At 39.6% G+C, this 21,248-nt stretch overlaps 1 protein-coding gene across 2 annotated transcripts in view; it reads left to right on the top strand.

Annotated features, from left to right (window-relative positions):
* Fbxo15 (F-box protein 15) overlaps window positions 1–21,248 on the top strand; it is a 60,382-nt gene that overhangs the window by 1,742 nt on the left and 37,392 nt on the right. For both annotated transcript variants that reach the window (XM_047525936.1, XM_047525937.1), the window contains exons 2-6: window positions 7,536–7,643; window positions 12,255–12,359; window positions 16,120–16,362; window positions 16,911–17,120; window positions 20,443–20,569. In XM_047525936.1, the coding sequence (XP_047381892.1) occupies window positions 7,536–7,643; window positions 12,255–12,359; window positions 16,120–16,362; window positions 16,911–17,120; window positions 20,443–20,569 (793 nt within the window). The remainder of the gene's footprint in view (window positions 1–7,535; window positions 7,644–12,254; window positions 12,360–16,119; window positions 16,363–16,910; window positions 17,121–20,442; window positions 20,570–21,248) is intronic.

Genomic DNA, 21,248 nt, shown 5'->3' with positions numbered 1-21,248 from the left:
GAATGGAAATGTGCTTCCAACAGTGCAAAAATTTAAAATCTTGTCTAACAGATGGAAAAAGAGCTCTGAAGAGTAGCTTAGCAGGCTAGGGTCTTGGGGCCTTCCCACTCCTACTTGGGATTTTCAACCAATTGCCTAATTAGTGCTTTAGTCTCCTGGGAAATGATGGACTCCATGAGAACTATTTTAATTGTGAGTAAAACAAAATAGCAAAAAACAAAAAAACAAAGACTTTAACATTTTTTAGGTGTTAAAACATGTTTGTGGAAAAAAAGTCATTATTTTCCAATTAAGTGAAGGAGGATAAAATAAGTTTTAAAGCATGTAGTACATTACTTTGTGCAGTGTATCCAATTAAGAAGTACTGGTAGAATTGTACTGACTAAATGAACCTGGTTAAATGTTTAGTTAAGGATAGAGGCATATCCATTTGCTACTGGTTTAGGGATTCAGACTAGGGAAAAGACTGGTACTTTTTTTGTGGTTGTTTTTTAAACAACTAGTACCAAGAAGGATTTACCTGTAATCACTATTTAAAACTATCTTTAGGAAAATTATGGCTTGAGTTTGAGGAACCCACTAAGATTATTTTATTTATCTATGTAAGTTATATAAATATTAATTTACATAACAGTTCTTGAAAATTTCTGCAGCAGGCTTTCATAAGTTCTGGACACATGAGTTAATCTCAGGAAGAACTCACTGGATAGAGCTGGTATGTGTTCTTTGAAACAGCTGAGCCCCATCTCTGTGCTTCTCAAATGAATAGGTGCTGCTGGGTATGGGACACGTAGTGCCTCTTTCTGATGTGTAAAATTAACACAGATTTTGGAAAAATTATCACACAATTTAAGTGGTAATTTTTATAAGACAAAGGTAGAAAAATTGTCCAGTAACATGCAATATCTACATTAATTGTTAAATGAGAGACTTCGAAATAGAAGCTTTGAGTTTTCTTGCTGCAGGCCTCTTGTTTTGAGGGACCTGGTTTCAATTTCTTTGGGGGCACTTGCCAGGAATGCCTTAGAGAACCACTGTTCATTCTGGATTTTGCTGCCAAACTGACTACTAGCAGCTGTGGGCACGCGATTTCAGTTTTGAAATTAAAGCCACAACTACTACTAAAATTTATTACATACTCAGTATATTGAGAAAAATGAGAAAAATACATGGAGTTTTACACCTAAGTCCTCCAGTCCCCATTTGAAAACCACTACCACTATTAAGCCTTATAATATTGTGGTTACATATGTATGTGTGTATATATGTATACATATATATTTATGTGTATATATATATATATGTGTGTGTGTGTTAATACCTTGTTTCTCTATTCAGATCTTTCCTTTTTATGCATGTTTGCTCGTTCTCTTAAGAGAAATAGGAAAATTAGTTTATATAGTGTATTCTGATATGACTGACTTTTCAGTTAATACATCATGAATTTAGCAGATATATTTTGAGTATCATTTGCATTCTAGATGTGTTGTGGGTGCTGAAGAATCAGCACTAAACAAAGCTCATACAATGTTCTTGCCCACATGGAACTTACATTCTAATAATAATAAACAAGACAGATGACTAAAATGCATTGTGTTGGATGGTGGTATGTGCTATGGAAAAAAATTAGTAGGGAAGGAGCATAAAGGCTTATGTGTTTAGGATCTGGATGCAGTTTCAGGAGGCATGGCTGAAGAAGGTTGTGGTGAAATAGTAACATTTGTAAGCACCAGAAGGAGGTGAGGGAGCAAGTGCAGCCGGCACCTGAAAGACATCGTGGATCTATTTCTACTTCAAGCACTGCTTGAAGACTTGCTGAGACTGCATCTTCTTCATTGACTGCACAACGTAAACTGTATGGCAACCATACAACCTAACCAATCCTATGCTGTTTCCATCTTTTTCTCCAGTGAAGACAGTTTTGAGGTGGACAATCTCTTGTGAAATATCTGGGCACATTTTCTTGACTTACAGTATATTCCTAGAAGTAGAGTTCCTGGCTTAAAATAAATGTATGTACCTTTTAAGGATCTTGGTTCGCATTACCAGATTTGGCTTTTTATGAAGTTTGAACCTTTTTTTTTTTTTTTTTAAACTCTACCAGAGTGAAAGAAAATGCTGGTTTCTCTGTAACCCAGTTAACATGAGGCCTTGTCAGTTTTTTGTCTTTGCCAATTTGCTGGATTAAAAGTGATACCTCATATTAATTATTTTATTCTCTTGGATAGGCCTAGGGTAATAGTTTTTAAATACTTTTCTAGGATCTTTTGATTGAGAAAATAATGAAAAAAAGCCATTGCCAATTTTGTAATGGTTTTAAAGTAAATTCATATTTGACTAACCACAATATTATTCATCTACATTAAGACAAAAGTATATACTAGTGAAAGACATTACTTGATCTTCATACAGTGCTTGGTGTATGTGTAAATTCACAGAATTTTTGGAATAACCCTTCTCATGAGTCTGAGGGTCATAGGTTGGTATCCCCTGGTAGAAATTATTATGTGATGGAGGAGTAATAAAAATTTCTTTTACTTAAAGCTTGAATGTTAGAAACTTTTATCATTTGAATATTTTCTTGGAATATGTAATACAGGTCAATATAGACTTTTCAAGAAAAATCATCTACAAATAATGCTAATAATTTTTTCATTTATTATTGTAATATATTAATAATTTGTTTACTGTATTGACTAGTGTCCACCCACACTCCAAATTCATACCCACCCAGCACTTTAAGGTATGACTTTATTTGGACATAGAGTCTTGTGTTTGTGATTAGTTTTACTTGGACATAAAGTCTTGTGTTTGTGATTAGTTAAGATGGGGTCATACTGGTTTAGGGTGAGTCCAAATCCAATATGAATTATATTCTTAATAAGAAGAGACACAAACACAGCCCGGAGAGAAGATGCCAGGTGAAGGTAGAGGTGGAGGTTGAAGTTAGGGTACCAAAAGCTAAGGCCCACCAAGGATTGCTGGCCCCCAGGACAGGAACATTCTACTCTGGAGTCCTGAGAGGGAGTTTGACCTTGCCCACCCCTTGTGTTTGGACTACTGGCTTCTACAACATTTTTGTTCTGAGCCACCCAGTTTACAGTTCTCTGTTACTGTGGGCCTAAAAAACGAATGGAATTAAACATATTTTCTGATTACTGTGTGAGTGCCAGGTCAGTGGCGCTGAAACTTATCTGCCATGGAAATCTTTGTTTAGACAGCAGTACAACAATATTAAACAATTCTCTGGTTAAAGGGGATGGGTGTTAGCACAAAAAGATCAGGTAGTACGGAAACCTCATGAGTCATCTCGGCTATTTTTAGATGTCTCTAGCAAACAGTCATGATTAATTCCATATGTGAAATCCAGCTTGCTTATTTTTTCTATAAAAACCAAGATACCAGATAAGTATATTGAACAGTATTTGCCATCTCTTCCTTGAAGAAAAGTCCGAGAAACAATGGATATTATACGTTTCATAGATATCAACATTTTATTAGTTTGACCACCTAGAGAGACTTAAGTAATTTTAAAGACATTTTACTTTTATTTGTTTATACAATTTAAATTGAATCTTTTAAATCATGTGAATTAAAGGTATTTGGATCCATATTTTTGAATTTTAATTCACAAGCACTTGTCAATTTTGATATGTACATGATATGTGGATACACACATATATAGACTGACAATACTATATACACATAATACAAAAGCAAAGGCCTTGTAGCTTTTTGTAGGTGAATCTCCATTGCAATGTTATAGATGTTTAAAAACTCCATAGCTGAATAAATAGAACTGATCAGAAAAACATTAACCTGGGTATTTGGGATCAAGACTGCCACCAGGGCTGTTGACTTCCAAATTTGTGTGTTTAGTGACTGCCTCAATAAGTTGGGCCAGCTTACTGAGATTTTCTTCAGGTCCCTGGGTGATTTTCTTTAGCTTTTCCCAGTTTACTTGGGGGTGGGAATTTTTTGACGTTCCCTCAAGGAGGCAAGTGACCATATGTTATAACCTGATAGTCCTGGGGTCTTGAGGTTGGTATCTCCAATTAGGTTCAGTGGAGGGCACATCAATGTCTGCTGTCTGGTAGATTTGGAGGTTTTGGCCCTGTAAAAACTCTGGCATGATCCTGCCAGATATGGGCATCATTGGTCAGGGTGGAATTTAGTATATAATATCTGTTTGCCCAAGTGAGGTGGTATACCTGAGTAAGACAGGTGAATTCCTTCCTGTATTTGGCAGGGTTTTCAGAAAAGGAGCCTAATTTGTCCCCTATTTGGGACATATCTGTGCTGGAGAAGGGGATATGAACTTGGATGGTCCTTTCGGTCCCTGCCACTTGCCGGAGAGGAGAGGGAACATTGCTGGGAGTCTTTTGACCATGTCCGGGGAGGAGATGGCAAAGGGAAGGGAGAGTGTGGAGTTAGCGAAGGAGGGTCTGATGTGGCAACCACAGGGCTCTGGGGAGGAGGACCTGATGGGGGAGCTAGGGGCCTTTTGGGGAGGGAGCCCGAAAGGGAGGGAGAGGTCTCAGGGACTGTGGGGACCCTGGACCTGTAAGGAGGGGGTTTATCAGCTATCTCCAGGGCGGTGAATGAGGAAGGGGATTATAAATTTGTTGCTAGTAACTGCAATGTAGTACAAGGCTGACAGGCAGGGGTTTGAATGGAGGAGGGTAAAGGTCTGGAGGTACGGGAGTTCCAAGTACTTGCCATTTCGGGTTAAATATTTTTCTAAATCTTATAGAACCTCTTTATCTAGAGTTCCATATTTGGGCCACTTATGCTGGCTCTCCAGATTGTACCATGGCCAGATTTGAGTACTGAGCTTAAAGAGGCATTTCATTTGGATTTCAGTATGGGAATAGAGGGCTTTAAAATTGGTGGAGAGACAACCCAAGGGGGTGTCTCTGGGAATTGATTGGGTAGTTCCCATCTTTGGAGAGGCCCAACAGAAGTGACAAGGGAGAGAAAAGCATCCCCTGCACTCTTTATGCCACATGGTGTGCCAGTCCTGGACCGGGCTTCCCCACGAGGGATGGGAAAACTTGTTTAAGCCCAGTGGTAAGGGACGGGGTCCCTAGATGCCTAATGGTGGAGTCTCTGTCCAGCAGAAAAGAAATGAATGAGAGCCAGGGTTCCTGGTTAATAAATGGGGTCTTACCTCTCTGAAGGAATGAGAAGGCTGGCAGTGGATGTAGAAGTGAAGTGGCAAGTAGGTAGTGCCCTGACCGAGGTTTCCTGGGTGTGCAGGGGTAGGGAAGATTGGGGAGGGAGTGGAAGAAGGCCTCCTTTAATGCCAACAAAGGGTGTGATATAAGTCCCTTTACCGTTCATGTGACAGAAAGCCCCAAAAGTTCAGTAGGTGGTCGATGTCTGGTACCCCTGAGGGCTGTTGGAGTCAGGTCTCAGACTCAAAGCCTTCATGCAACACTAGGGAGTCGCCCTAGTCAGAGGCCTTCTGCTGAGTTTGAGCCTTCCTCCTGTCCCATGCACCAAGCTTCTCCCACAGAGCAGTTGACATCTGGTACCCTGAGGGCTGTCAGAGTTAGGTTTCAGACCCAAAACCTTCACACAGCACCATAGAGCTGCCTTGGCCGACTGAACTCGGTTGTCTTGGGCCCTCTGTCTACTTCTTGCACCGAATGTCGCCTGCATTAAGTGGACAGCAAAGGGCACAAGAGGCCTACGTCCAGCAGGATAGGGAAACCCAGTCAGTTTGGAGATATAGCCGTAGCCCCTGTGAGTGGTTCTGCCACCTTTCAGAGAGCCTTGGAGGTGCTTGCAGATCACGGTCAGTCTCCAGACCTCATCAGCTGTGTAACTGATTGAGGGGAAGGGAAGGGGTTGCAGGGAAGTAGGGAATGTTGCCTTGCTCTCACTTCCAGGTTAGGGAACCAAATTGTTAATACAAAGACTGGGCAGGACGAAAACCTCATGTGTCAAGTCCGCCGTTTATTCAGGGAGTTGAAATGGTGCCTGTGGACCCAATTTCCTGGTGGAAAATGAGCCGCTGAACAAAGAAAGGGACTGGGTTTATATAGGTCACTTTCAGGGGTGGTCTAGTGAACATATCAGTTTCCTTAGGCACTCGGAAATTTGAGCATTTTTGGTCAAGGTCTGTGGGCAGTGTCTGGAGAGGAATTTCTTCGGAGGAGATGAACACCTCCTAGAGAGTGTCTCTTAAAGATGATGGAACACCTCCTCTGCCTGCAGCCGGTGTCTGGGAGACGTTTGTCTTTGGAGAGGAAGCTGTCAGTGCATGGTCTTTATTTTTACTCCCTTTTTCTCAGGCCTCATTTTCTTGGGGATTTCTCATTCTCCGTGTCTATTAGGAGGCATTCCAAAACCTTCTAGTTTGCATTTCTTCCTGCTTTACAGAGCACATGAAGGCTCAGTAGTCTGGCCTAACTCGAAGACATTAGCTAGAAAGTCAGATGAGACAAAACACAGAGAACCTTCTGTGGAATTCAGAATGGAGAGGTATCTGCAGCCGGAATTTTTCACCATGGCACAATTTTTACCCTGCAGTATCTGGGAGAACTTCCCTTATTCCATCTCTCCCATGTTGAAAGATGCCAAAGTGTGAATGATAGCTAATATTTATGGGGGGCTTCCTAGGTGCCAGACATGCTGGGTGGGAGATGGGTCAGTAACTGATGTGCGTGTGTGTTGTACTTTGCTTTAAGAAGCAGATTCCAAACCTTGACAAGGGAATTAGTGTGTCTTAGGGATCCTGCCTAGAAATTTGGACTGTATAACTCTTCCTGGGTGTTTTAGATCCCTTGTAAACTGCTATCAGTTGTCACTGGCTTTGAGGCTTGATGGTGGAAAGGACTAATTGTATAAAGTATATCTTATTTCACAAATGTAAAGACCATAAATTTTAAGATACTCTATTACTTTAACACTAAAATAAAAAAGAGGCCAACTGAAGTACATTTCATTGAATATGAGATGTTAAGTGTGAAAATACTGTGGATGAATATTTGGTATTTCTGTGACCAAGACTGCCACAGCTACAGTTGGAAATGGTCCTAATCCCCTCAAAGAAAAGCAAAGTTGTAGCTTGTTTTGACAGTCTAGTTTACAAATCTAAAGTTCTTAAAAACCTCAAGCTCGTGATGCTATCTTTATTATGTTTCTTTTGTGTAATCAAAACTGGCCACTCAGTACATTTTGTTCTTTTCCATCTTTTTTCCATTGAATACGTGTAGCACCTCTTTGACAAGCTGACAGCTTGTAATGAGAGCTGGTATTAAACCTTTGATTGAAAACACATCAGTTAAGTCCAGGCTTCAGGTCTACTTATCAGGACACATGCCACAGGCTTTTCTTCTTTGCCCTCCCTCTTTTTCTTTCTCTCCTCTGCCCCTCCCTCTTACCCTCCCTTGCTTTCTTTGTAGAGGTGAAGTTTTCACAGTGAAAAATCTTTGGAGTTTATGAATTCTTTAGAATTTTGTAGAGGGGAATAGATAACTCACCTCATTTGGCAGTCATATAATTTAAATCCTCACTTTTCCTTTCAGAAAGGGGCCTGGTGTCAAACTTGCCGCAGGCCGTACTGCTATGAAGCAGTGTGCCAGGCGTGCCCAGCACTGTGAGAAGTCCTCTAGCTGTTCTGTGTCCCTGGATAGGTAAGTAGCAGGAGTAACTGACCACTGTTTTGGGGACTCTAGACGGGGATTTTAGAGAAAGTTATAGTGCTGTAGATACCCAGTTGCTATTTTGAGCTCTCTAAGAATAGGGTTGTGTAGGAGAATGTTCAACACAGAGAGTTTGATGTGAGTCATGAGCCTGTCACCATTATTCTTATTAGACTCATTTTATGAAACTAAGCTTCTAAAAGTGACACAAATTGAATTTTCCTTTTATTAAAATGTTCTCTAAAATTATTCACTTTTCAAGTGATAAAGACATTTGAAAGAGGAGAAAAGAGATTAAATGCATTCACCTAAAATCTTAGAAGCTCTCTCAATTTCTTAGCTACCAGCATTTTGGGACTCCATTTTCTGACAAGATTCCATACTGTGACCCTCAGCATAAAGATCCATAGAATTAAAAAAAAAAAAAAGGTTATTTGTAATTGATGGTAAGATGTCTATAGATTTGTACTGTAGTAACATTTATGGAACATCATCTGTATGCTAAACATTGTGTGGAGCTCTGAAAACTTGGTGTTATTGTAGAGAGACATTTTACACTGGAGGAAGTAAGGCCCACATAGTCATGTGTTGCAAAACTGTGATTCAAACATAAGTTTCCTGCTTTCAAATTCTGGGTATTTAATAATACTTCTTGACTAGCTCAGCTAACAGTGTCCATATTTGTATATACATATTTTAATGTAGATGTTTTAGTATGATTTTACAAAGAAAAGCCAAAAAAGATAATTAAGGACGCCAATTTAAGTTTAAAATCCCTTATTCTGGGAATAGAATGTGTCCTACAATAATCTGAGATAACAGTAGAGCAAATATTTGTTAGTTTGGTTAATCTGTGTTTAGGTATTTGAGGACCTGCTTTGTCTGGGGTACTATGCTCAGTTCTGGAGACAGTTAGCCATGCACATTCCCTTGAAGCTGATGGTCTGTGTGGGGGAGACAGATTTTTAAAAAGTAAATTATTATAAATTGGGATACATGCTATCCAAAAAACAAATAGATGCCATAGTGCAGAACAGAGGGGTAGAATGGTAATGAAAGATGTCCTTGAGGGGGTGGCATAGAAAGTAAGAACTGACAGCAGGCTCAGGAGCTTGGAGGAGAGTGCGGTGGAGTGAGAACCCATGGGGACAGAGGTGGGCGCTGCTCCAGGTGCTGCTGAACAGTGGCAGCCGCGAGTGAAGCCAGGCTTCCAGTACAGTGCGGTGTGATGTCATTGGGTTTCTTAGGTTATCCCGTTTACTTGTTTACCTCTCTTCTTTTGAAGGAGGGGATGTGGAGAGACTTGCAGATTTGTGATATATTTTAGGTGGAACTGATACCACTCATTTTTGAGTGATAAGTCAGTGAAAACTGACATTGGATAGGAGCCTGAACCTTGAGCAGATGTATAAGTGGAGGTGCTGCTGACTGATAGGGGCAGGAGTTGGGGTGGGGGCAGAATAGGGTCAGTGATGACAAAAGAGGATGCCAGTGACGGGCCATGCGTCTACTTTAGGGTGAGGTCAGCAGGCCTTTGTTCTCCTGGAGACCATGGGTCTCTTGGGGAGAGAGTGAAGAAAGAGAAGCAAATGTGACACAGATGAGCTTGGGAGACTGAGGCACTGAGAAGCACCCGGGACCTGGGGAAGACCTGCGAGGGGTGCTTAGTGAACCAGGAGAGGAGACTACTGCAAAACCAGGAGTATCCTGTATCTGCTGGGAGGGAGGGAGAGTGGGTGGAGCTGTGGCAACCTTAGCCATTTCAGGTCGGCAGAAGGAAATGGGCGAGACTCTCATTTTTAAAAATGTGTTTTTGCATGTTATATGTCACACTGAAATGTGCAAAAAGAATGTAGGAGGCATGAAGTGGGGGCAGCAGTTGCGACAAGCTGTTTTCTTCTCTTCTTTCCCAGAAGCTTGGCTGTGGGGGGCGGTCTTAGAGATTGTTGTAACTGGAAGGAGAGCTGAGGGAAGAGGATAATGTTATGGTGAGATATTTTGGGCAGTGTTTTCAGAGAAAAGCAGGGCAGGAATGGAAGACTGAGGTCCTTGAGGATGAGTAGGGACCCAGAGCACAGGTGTTTGATGGGAGGAAGTGAGTATTCTCATAGGGGTGGAGAGTTGTGGAAATAATAGATGCAGAAGTATTGGAGTGGATCACAGTATGAAATGGGGACAAAGATTCGTTCAAGTTTGAATTCCTTTCATTCTGAAAATGAACACCCGCAAATGAACTCAAAGTTTCTTAGGGAAGCCTGTCGACCTAAAGCACTTTCCTTGCTTTAAACTTCTTTGTCCTACCTCTCGCCTTCCTCTGTCCTTTTTCTTCCCCACAGTCCCCTCTCTTCTTATCCTCTCCCAATAACTATGTGAAAACTGCAGGTGTGAAATAACTAAAATCCAAAAGAAAATAACATAGTATGGGTGTAAACATTGGTAGTTTCATCTTGGAGGAAACCCTAGGAACAATAATTTAGAATACTTTAATTTTTGCCATTTTACCTATAAAGCAAGTTTTCCTCCTTCTGCCAGAATTGCAAAGAAAGGACCCCTTTTTAGAATGTTAGTTTGGTGGTAGGAAGGTAAAATCCTGTCTGATGGTTTAACTTGAATGGAATTTCATTCCAGTTAAATGATTCTTACTGTGTGTTTTTCTGAAATATCTTTAAGCCCAACTTTAACTTTTGTTTAAGTATCCTGATTTAAAAAAGTAGGTATGAATTTTTATGAAATAGTTAAAATATAAAAACTATATATATATATAGATATTACCTGAATGGTCACAGAAACGTATTTTCTTGTAACTTTGCTGTCTGTAGTATTAGAGACCCTTTCTTATTGAAAGTATTCAATTTAATGGCTCAAAACATCAGGGATTTAATTTGAGGGGAGGCATTTAACTAATACCTAAGCAAGGCTATTGTTTAGACTCTCAGAAAGTCTGTTAAGTATCTCTGAAGTTTTAAGCAGTTAGTAGCACTTGCACATTGACATGCATCAAATATATGTGACATTAATCATCTTTTCTCTGAGCATCTACTTTGTTCTTTCTCAGTGTTACCAGAATTTTAGGACTGTGACACATATGATCACCTGATTTCCATCATAAATAACAATTGTTTTTTTCCGGGGGCACTTAACCACTGAGCCACATCCCCAACCCTTTTTTGTATTTTTATTTTAAGAAAAGGTCTCATTGAGTTTCTTAATTCCTTGCTAAGTTGCTAAGGCTGTCTTGGAACTCACAATCCTCCTGCCTCAGTCTCCAGAGCCATTGGGATTACAGGCATCAAATTTTTTGATAATTTAAATCATAAGTAGAGTATGAAAGTAGAGTATGGGAAAGCCATTTTAAATTGATTAAAGGTTTTTGTCTCCCAGTCTATCCTTAGACCACATCCCAGTCATTAATATAATCTCCTATATCTCCATTTTCATTTTCCTTTTTACTGAATGTTCATAAAGTGCGTAAACACTCATTCTTTCCTCATTAACACTAGTGATGCTTCTAGGCACTTTCAGAGTCTTGTACTCTTTGTAGAATTTTGTGGTTGATGGAATATTGAGAGTACATCCAACATGATTTACTTAGGTATAAAAATGAAAAAGTCACTTCAAAATATTGCAGGACTTGGTGTCTCTTTGAAACCTTAGAGGAAGCCATAAGAGCGTGGAGACATTTAGCAAGAGGATGCACCAGAGGGCACAGGTTAGGAAGGAAATGGGCTGATAGTTCCCATTCCACTTAATTCCACTTACCATTTTTTTTTGAAGGGGAGGAGGGATTCTGTGTTTCTTTTACTAATAGCTAAGAATATGCCATCTCTCCTTTATTTCCTCTTTTTTCCCTCCCCATAGTGAAGAGATTGGACCCAGGGATGCTGTACCACTAAACTATATCCCCAGCCCTTTTTATTGGAGACAGAGCCTCACTAAATTGCCCAGGCTGTTTTCTACCTTGGAATTCTTCTTCAGGCTCCTGAATAACTGGGATTACAGGCATTCTCCTCCCAGCCCGGCTTATCTATTATTTTAATTTTATTTTGATTTCACCAAAGAATAATACATACTTTCATAGAGAGGCAGTGAAGTCATGCCTGTTGATTCTGTTTATGAACATGATTAAAATGCTGAGGAAGTTTGCTCTTTTAACCTAGGATTTCTTTATTGGTTTATGTAATTAAAATTGTCTCTTTTTTGGTACCGGGGATTGAACTCAGGGACACTCAACCACTGAGCCACATCTCTAACCCCTTTTTGTATTTTATTTAGAGACAGGGTCTCTCTGAGTTACTTAAGGCCTCCTTAAACTGCAGAGGCTAACTTTCAAATCCTGATCCCCCTGCTTCAGCGTCCCGAGCACCTGGTATTATAGGTGTGTGCCACCACACCCTATCACTAGAATTCTAATGAAAGTTTCAATCAAAAAAATAATTGAAGATTATTTGTAATTCTGGCATAAGGAGAAAATCTTGTGGATGCATTTACTTCTTTTATAGGAAGAATCTGTTTATGGTCTTCTATTTAGAGATGAATAGCCATTGTTTTCTGGGTGGCTTTTTAGATTAAGCACTGGTGCACTTCTGATTTTTCCCCTCTTAGAATGCCCTCTGAGATCTTGCTGAAGATATTTTCCTACTTGGATGCTGTGAGCCTGCTGTGTGCTGGATGTGTGAGCAGACGCTTCTATCATTTGGCTAATGACAAGTAAGGAGAAAACCAAGTCTGTTATGTTTTAATAAAAATTTGGTAGAAGTCATGAAAACTATTAAGACCTTTTGAAATATTTTTAAAAATTTGAGATAATTAATTTCAATGGTATTTTTAGATAGAAATAATGTTTAATGGTTTATGTGGTTATTAATTTCCAGCTCTTTGAATTTATGTGCTTAAAGAAAAAAATATTCTTTGCGTGTACTGAATAAGATTAGGCTCATTATTGCTGTAGTTGCTGGAGGGTGCAGCCTTGTCCCTTGGAGTTCTTAACTGTGCTCACCTGAGCACTAGACAGACACATACCCGTTCTCAAGTAGCACCGCAGGGACTTATTTCCCCATTTTCCCTGGCCATGATGGCATGCTCTCTTCTGACAGGCAGGCAGGAGAGCCTAGAGGAAGAAGCACAAGGGACCAAGTTAGATAGATTTATCTTCTCCCCTCAAACTTGCCAATGAAGTAATTTCACTCTGTAGGGAGAGTGAAGGAGGGGAGGAGAGGCGTAGAACATCCTTTGGAGCTGTTGCCTTTGGAAGCAGGGAGTCACTCTTGCTTGGGCTAATGACAAGTAAGGGGAAAACCAAGTCTGTTATGTTTTAATGACAGTTTGATAAAGGTGTCCATGAATAAAGAGAAATCCCACCATTGTTTCAACACTCAGCTTTACCCATGCCACAGAATTTACCTTGTGTTGAGAGATTATGGGACCTCCTGATATCCAGAGAGTACCTTGTGCCTACGACTGAGTATCTTGGCCTTTTATGCCCTTCTTTCATTCATATCAAAAGATCATACAGATATTGATTCTATGTAGAATCCATAGATCATGAGGGAAAACAACAAGGGAATACAGGTTTTATTTATTTTTTGATTTTTTTTCTCTTTCCATTTATTGGTGCATTATAGTTATATATGATGGGATTTATTGTTTTAAATACTACATGCCTATAATATAATTTGTCCAATATCACTTCCCAGCAAATGCAGGTTTTAATGGTGGTTTTGTTTAATAGAGGAAGAAATGGAGAATGACAGAAGAAGGGGTATAATATAATTTAATCTTGGAGCATGACAGGCAAGAAATGTTATATGTTATGTTGGTTCTCAAATGCTAGTCCATAGAAGACTGCAGCAGAACCAACTGGAAAAGCTTTTAAAAAAAAACTTGGATTCCTACTCTTCGTTTCTGATGATTGTAATTCAGTGCTCAGGAATCTGTGTTTTAACATTTCTTCAGGTCATACCACTGAATAGTCAGATTCTGAGACTTGTTATATGTTTGACACTTAAGAAACTCACAGTAAGCCCTCAGACTCCATTAAGGCTACCCTCAACTTTCTCATACTCAGAAGGGCATGATACCATTCTCTGGTTGGGAAGCATTGATTTTACTAATCTTTCAATTTTAAAAGATGTATCCTATATGGGAGAACTATTTCTGTCTGTCTGCTTATCTCTGTCAACATGCACACATCAATGAGTGCTATGAATCATGTTCTTGATAATAGTTGTAGACTGAATAGAGAGCAATTTTTTTTTCCTTAATGACCCAAAAAGAGATGATAGCATTTACTAAAGCAGAATGCAGTGAGGCATTTTTCAAGGAAACAGCAATTTAGTGTGCAAAACTGTAGTGTGCTAGAGAGTTCTCACTTTATTTAAGGATAGTGATAAAAGGGCCTTAACCTTAACATTTTTATTAAATAATCAAGAACAGTCTCATTTAATATTCTGATTCCATAATATAAAACGTTTTTATGTAGGCATTACTTGTGGTAAACTAAATGTGCTGGTGCGGGGGGTGCAGCTCTGCACACCCACCGTGGGTGTAGTCACTGTGGTGGAGGGTGTGGGACTGCCGCCCTGACCCCTCTCCACAGCAGTGCTTGCTCTTGAGGTTGGTGAGGACTAGGCCACGTACCGTAGCCTTGGCAGTGGTTTGGTAGTGCTGATGGGAGAAGTTCCATAAAGGTCTTGCTAAAACAAAGGAACACTTATGTAGAATGAGATTATGAGTAAATTTGAAGAAAACAAAAGGAAGCTTTTATGCATAGGGAGTTTTAAAAAGTGTGTGTTCAAGAGATTTTGGTAAAATAGTTTCCATTTACCTAGATATATTTAATTAATCATTACTTTGCATCTGTTGGCTCACATATGAAAGTTCAGAAATTTCTGAACTGAAAACATAAATGCTTTTGTGCCACAACTTTGCACGAAATTATTTTGTAGGGCAAGAAATGATTTTACCAGAAAGGGACGTCACTAGATTTGTGATTGTGTGTGAGTTTGTGTTTTTTGGGAAGTCCATGCAAACATCTGAGTCTGGAGATGTGCCCTGAAGTCCCGTGTGTGAAAAGTGATCTGTTCCTGTTGTAGTGAAGGAGGTAGCTGTTGTTCTCCAGGGTGCCTGTGGTGTCTCCAGGGTACCTCCTGCAGCTCAGCAGCCTCCGCTTCTGTGCGACAGTCACTTTTTCCCAGTGGCTTCTTGGCCATTGAGCATTTTATACCATACTTCTCTAAATAGAAATGTGGGAATGTACATTAGCAAATAATTAAATTTTATTTATGGAAAGCTCATCTTTCATATTAGAAAACTGATTTTATCCCCTGCCTTAGTTTCCCTAGTTGTTAATTCTAGGTTGGAGAGTGTTAGCTGAGAGATAGGAGATCTGTTGTCCAGCCTTAAGCCCACTGCTGACTAACTACCACTGCATGTGGGGTTTCTCACTGGCCTCTTAGTAACAGTGAGTGGAAGGAACACAGACTTTGTATCTGAAGAGAATTTTATTCCAACAGTGTGGATTATTGGCTTTTTGAATTTAGCTTATTTGGTTACTTTGACCCCATTTCTGTTACTGGAAAGGCAGTGAAGCATATTGGATATGAGTAAGAGCTCCAGTCCAGCCTGCATGGGTTCAAATCCCAGTTCCATCACGTTCTGGAGTGCAGCAGCCTGAGCCAGGGCACTTTGTGTCAGGGCCTCAGCTATACTGTCTGTATAGTGGGGAACTGCCTCATGGGTTTGTTGTGAGGACTGATTGAGTTCATGTGTGTAAAAGTGGTTAGGGAATGCTTGACACAGATATGTGCTCCAGAAACTTAATGCTCTTAATAACCTTCACATTTTTTTTCAAATACATATATTTTTAGTTGTAGGTTAACACAACACCTTTATTTTATTTTTATGTGGTGCTGAGAATTGAACCCAGTGCCTCACATGTGCTAGGCAAGTGCTCTACCACTGAGCCACAAGCCCATTCCAACCTTCACATTTTTATCTTTGGGAAACAGTGCATATTACTGTTGAAAAACTAAAAAATAGGAAGCAAAAGAAATGCATAATTCAGTTCTTCCCTGTTGATATTTCTTTGTGTGTGTGTGTATCCTTTTTGATCTTTTTACCATGCACACATAAAAAAAATAAGACTCATATAATAAAGCCTTCTTATTTTTCTAGAATGGACCTCTTATTCAATCAGCAAGTCAGTGGTTTGGATCATTCTAAATAACAAGAGATTGCTTGCTTTATACTTTATCCTCAGAAACAGACTTTTCTGTCTTTTATATGTTTTGAGGGTTAGCAAATCTAAGGTACTGCATTTCGAACTGTAGTTCACTTTAATATGTGAACACTGTAAATAAATGTTCAGCTTGACTTATTCATGGAATTGAACTATTAAGCATCTCTAATATGTTACTATTATAGGTACATGGCAGTGTCTCTTAGTTAATATATTCTCTTTTTCCCCCAGTTTTATTTGGATCAGAATCTACTCAACTGTGTTTTCACCTAAAAAATCCAATTGGAAAGTTAACTCAGTGGAAGAGACAGCTGTGTCTGTGAGTGTACTGTCAGTTGAGGATAAAGAAGCTGGCTATTGGAAGAAAGAATATATTGCAAAACAGATCACATCTGTGAAGGCAGCACTGGCCCAGGTTCTCCAGCCTGTCAGCCCCTACACAGGCCTTCCTGTGAAAACCAAAGAGGCCCTTAGGTATGCAATGTGCTCTTGAGCAAGGACCTCTGTGGTCCCTGGACAGGAGGACTGTGACAACTTTCAGTTTATAACCAGAGAAAAATGATGACCACAGTTCAGCGTGTCCTGTGCATAGGGAAGATGTGCAATTTAGATTGTCGAAAACTGTCTCTGATAATTTTTTGTTTTTGTTCATCTATATAATATGTGATATATTCCTATTCCATATGTATGACCTAAAGTTTTTTGGTTTTTATGAAAAGCAGAATTAATCTAATGATCCACTTTAGTAAAGCAAAGGTGTTCAAGGTGTCCTTCCTTCTGGGCAGAATCTTTGTCATACTTATGTCTCTCTTGTCATTTGCTGGAGGATCATAGATGTTCAGTCAGTGTTAAGAGAGGAAAAGTCTAAAGAAGGAACCGCTGGTGAAATGAAAATTACGTTGCGCAAATGTCGACTTTTGCGTTTAAGGAAATACGTGCTTCCAAGCCAATGTATGAAATTGCTTTTAGCATTTATTTTCTATAATGAGGTAAACGTTTTTAGCTTTCTTTTCTTTCTGCAGGATATCAGGCTTAGGTTGGGCAATTGTATTGAAAGAAAAAAGTGGAAAAGAATATATCATGCAGCATGTTGATCTTTCCTTAAATGATACATCAGTTACTGTTGTGTGGTATGGCAAAAACTGGCCATGTTTAGCAACATTATCAACCTTGGATTTGTGTGGTGTGACACCAGTTTTTATGGACCGGCATAAACCCCCTCCCAAAAATGGGTAAGTATTAATTTAACAGAACTTTCAGGTGACAGCATCTTGTACATTAATATTAGTTGACATTACTTTGGTGATTCAAAAATATTGCCAATGTATTTTAATTTTATTGCACCCTAGACTTTTCTGCCATTTTCTATCACCGTGGAATAGGAAAAAAATGTGTTTGTCATACTTAAAGTTAGGTCTGGATTTAAGTTCCTCATGTCTTGGTTATCTGTAACAATGTGAAATGATGTTCTAGTTTGCAAAGTTTCCTAGATAATTGATGGCTAACCCTTTGAAGTTTTTAATAGAAAGATAAATAAAACTATTATATTTTTCTTCTTTAATAAATGTTTACACCAATCATAGCTGAAGTATGAAGTCATGCATCTAATTCTTTGTTATTTTGTGTGTTTCTTTTGAACTTACTAGCTATGTGGCTTTGTGTGCATGACTTTTTGCATGCCTCCACTGTCACATCTGTCAATGGGATAGTGCCCACCTAGTATCTAGTGTGGTGGAATCCTGTGAAGATCAGACTCCGTTGTTCTAAAATGTAAGATCAAAGGTGTGTGCATCCCAGTGCTAGGGCTTACTGAACGCTCACTATTCTCCTGTCATTAGGTGGCTTTACACTGAGTCCATACTCATTAGAAGGCTTATATTTACTTTTCCCAGGAAATCTCTCATGTCACTTTTCTCATTATCAGTTATTTTCTCCTGAAAGTTGGACAGTGGCATGCGTAGCATCCCCATTTCCTGAGCAAGCTAACGCAGTCTATACAAAGTCTATCACAAATGCAAAGGTCATATATTATACCTTGTGCAGAATTGGTGTCCTGCTCTTCCTCCTTCCTCTTTCACTGTTAAAATGTCCTTGGATTTTTCAGCAACACTTCCTGAATCTCTTTTCTTGCCATCCTTGTGTGCTGCAGTTTCACGCATAGGTCTCTCTTGTCTGTCCTTGCTATGAAAGGTGTTGAGATGCCTGACCTTGGGCTGATGGTCCCCAGGGGGAACAGTGCTCTTTCATGGTTTTCCTGGAGGTGGGCCTTGTGTCTGGCTTCTCTGTGTCCTGTTATGTTCACTTAGCTCTGCCGTGCTGTGACTGTGAGGACGTTCAGATATCTCACTGCTGTAAGTCCAGGTCTTGTAGTTTGAAAATATCTTTAATGTCACGATGAAAAGCATATGAATTATTTTTTCTTATTGTATTACTGAAAACATTTTGGAAACACAGTTCCCTTTTAAATAGTTCTTTGATTTGAATGACTGTGAAATTATATGGTACCATGACGGGTACCAGATTATTCTAATATAATATTTAGGTTGTATGCAATATGAAATAGTGTCTGGAGACTGAGCCACAGATTCTGTACTTATTTGATTGAACAACATGCTACTTAGCATATCATGAAATGCTGTTTACAAGTATTAGGACAAAACTGTTAACATTAATTAAAATGATCACAAAAGACTGGGTCAGGTGAAATTGTAACACTCACTTGTTCCTAAAACTTGCTTCAAGGTCAGAAATACTTATGCTACACAGTGACCAATGCTGGAATTCATTGAGGAAATACATTTAATGTAACTCATTTCCATTAACACTTGGTGGACTTTAGCCAGCCTCTGAACAACGGTGGCATTGGTTTTTGATTGATTTGTCATTGTAAGTTTGTGAGCCATTGCTGTCATCATGCAGGAGTGCAGATCCTTGTCTCCATCTGTGTGACAGCCAAGAAGATACTTTAGGAATTTTATTCATTTTTGTTTTTTGTTTCCTCAGTGAGAATTTTTTCAGGAACAGTAAAAGCACTATTGATGTAATTTGCGAATTGGATTTCTCTCTAACTTATCCTTTCTAGTTGAATTAGTTGAATCTTGGTTTCCTTCTTTGTCAGTGTATGTCAGTGGCTTGTAAAGCCGAGGCAAATGAGGACTCATTACATCATAGAATCTGGTGTTTTTTTTTTCCCCCCTTGGGGCCCATTGGAGAGGGAGAGAAGGGGCATTTTCACACCCCACCTGGCCTCCTCTTCATCTTAATAATGACAGTGGCAGTAATGGCCATTTATTAAGTACCTGTCATGTGCGCTATGCTCTCATGGTATTTTCTCCTTTCATTTTTCAACCTCCCCTCTGAGGAGGCTAGTGATCTCACACACAAGAAATGGCCTGCTGTGGTTGAGGGAAGAGTCACTGTCAGTAGGAGCTAAGGGTTCATTCACCAGGTTTCCCTGAACCCGTAATTAAATCACTGGCCTTGTGTTCATCCTCCTTCGGGAACATTCTGCATGCACTGAGCGTATTTTTAGTTGTGAAGTACATGCATGCGCACCGATCACCTCTCCTTTTCCAGTGGTTCTCAGCAAAAAAAATTCTCTTGATGGGCTCAGTTCCTTGGTGTGGGAGCTGTGGGTTTGCTCTAATGCTTTACAGTGCTTCCTCTGCTGTGAAACAGTGCCTTAGCTGATCCCCTTTTACATTTTTTTACCTTATGATCATTTGCATACTTATTGACTTCTGTATGCTAGTTGCTGGGGGCAGACTCTGGAATGCCCTGGGGCCCTAACTCCTTGGGGACTTTGGTCTAAAACTGAGCCTTGTTAATTGACCAATGAGATCTCATCTTTCTTATAATTCCCCGAATTACTTCTAGGTTCTTGAAAATGATAGACATTCTTGTCTGTCATTTACAGTGCTTTTAGAACTTTTTACTCGATTACTTTTAAGTCTTATGATGTGTCTTTCCTTACACATCTGAGACAGTGAGTTCTCAGTGTGTCTCCTTTATGAAAACATTCTTTATTTCAGTTTAAATTTGTTTTCTAATCTTTCAGTTTTCACATTCTCTGAGTTTCCCTGAAGATAAATTTGAAAGACACATCTGTGTTCAGATAGCCTACTGAGACTACCTGCTTTTGTGTCACTTTGCTTATGCATTATTTCACTCACTGGATTAGACTTATGTATTGAGATTTGACTTTTGATTGTAATGTCTTGCTGGGTTTCGTGGGGGTGGGGGGAGAATAGAAGAGGGTTCTGCCACTGCATCACCATCCTGATTCCTCAGTGTCCCTCTGGCTGGCCGTACAGTTGACAGAGCAAGAGAGGGGGAAAAACATAGTATGGTGAAAAGCTCAAATGTGTCCATTTTGCCTTTTATTTATGCAAGGTTTTTGTGTCCTGACCCCATGCTTGATGGTGCCACTTAGTTTGAGTAAATTAGTATATATAAATTGCTCTTCAAAAGCATTTTTAGATACACTGAGTAGTAACAGTGATACAGATAGGAAGACTCATGTCTCTCTCTTTTCTTTGGCATGGATTTTCAAAGACCTCGGTGGCATTCTTTAATTGCAAAATATGATCTGAGTCACTTAACTGAGTCTACCATGATTGGCTGCGACAGACTTGTTCAGATCTTTTGCCTACAGCCGGGTCTCCTGGTGGGGCTGTGGAAGGTAAGATGTGTTCCATGTGTGTCCTGTGTCCTTTCCCCGTCACAGCCCTGTGTTCACTCACCATTAGGTATGAAGTCGTACATGATCCCTTGACTGTTCAGCACTTGCATCTTACCAGCCTCATTTTCTGGCTAGATGGTCTTCTGTTTTATTGAAGCGGCTCTACTGTTCTGCTGTCACAGTTGACAGTCCACTTCTTCCTCCTTCCATTTCTTGTTAATGTTACTCTTTTAATGTCATGGGGCTTTTCCTTTCCCCCTTCCAATCAATCCATGTTCCTTCCTCTGTACCTTTTATGTTCTTTCTCTGCCAAAGCGTCTCAGGTGTTCACTGTGGTAGTCTTCCAAGCATGCTTCTGATGCTGTGATGTTGTGTGGATATAATCTGCTTTTCATGGTCAAGTGTTTGAGAAATTGTTCTTTCCCTTTACATAGATTTTTTGTTTTGCCAATTCAGGTTGGTTGCTAGCTCCTCTGGGGGTTATTTTCTGGCAGTCACAGAGTGAAAGCATACGTACCTCTGTGTAAAGTAAAAAAAAAAAAAAAAAAAAGTAAAAAGTATATGTACCTCTGTGTATACAAATTTAAGTCTTTGGCTTGTGGATGTTTTAAGAGAATAGTTAACAGACTTGATTTTGAGAATAGCAGTGTGCATCAGTATACAGTGAGACAGAATCAAG

The sequence above is a fragment of the Sciurus carolinensis genome, chromosome 15, assembly GCF_902686445.1.
Source record: "Sciurus carolinensis chromosome 15, mSciCar1.2, whole genome shotgun sequence".
NCBI classification, from domain to species: domain Eukaryota; kingdom Metazoa; phylum Chordata; class Mammalia; order Rodentia; family Sciuridae; genus Sciurus; species Sciurus carolinensis.
Note: the sequence above shows the minus strand (reverse complement) of the source record. Positions and strands in the feature narration are given on the sequence as shown.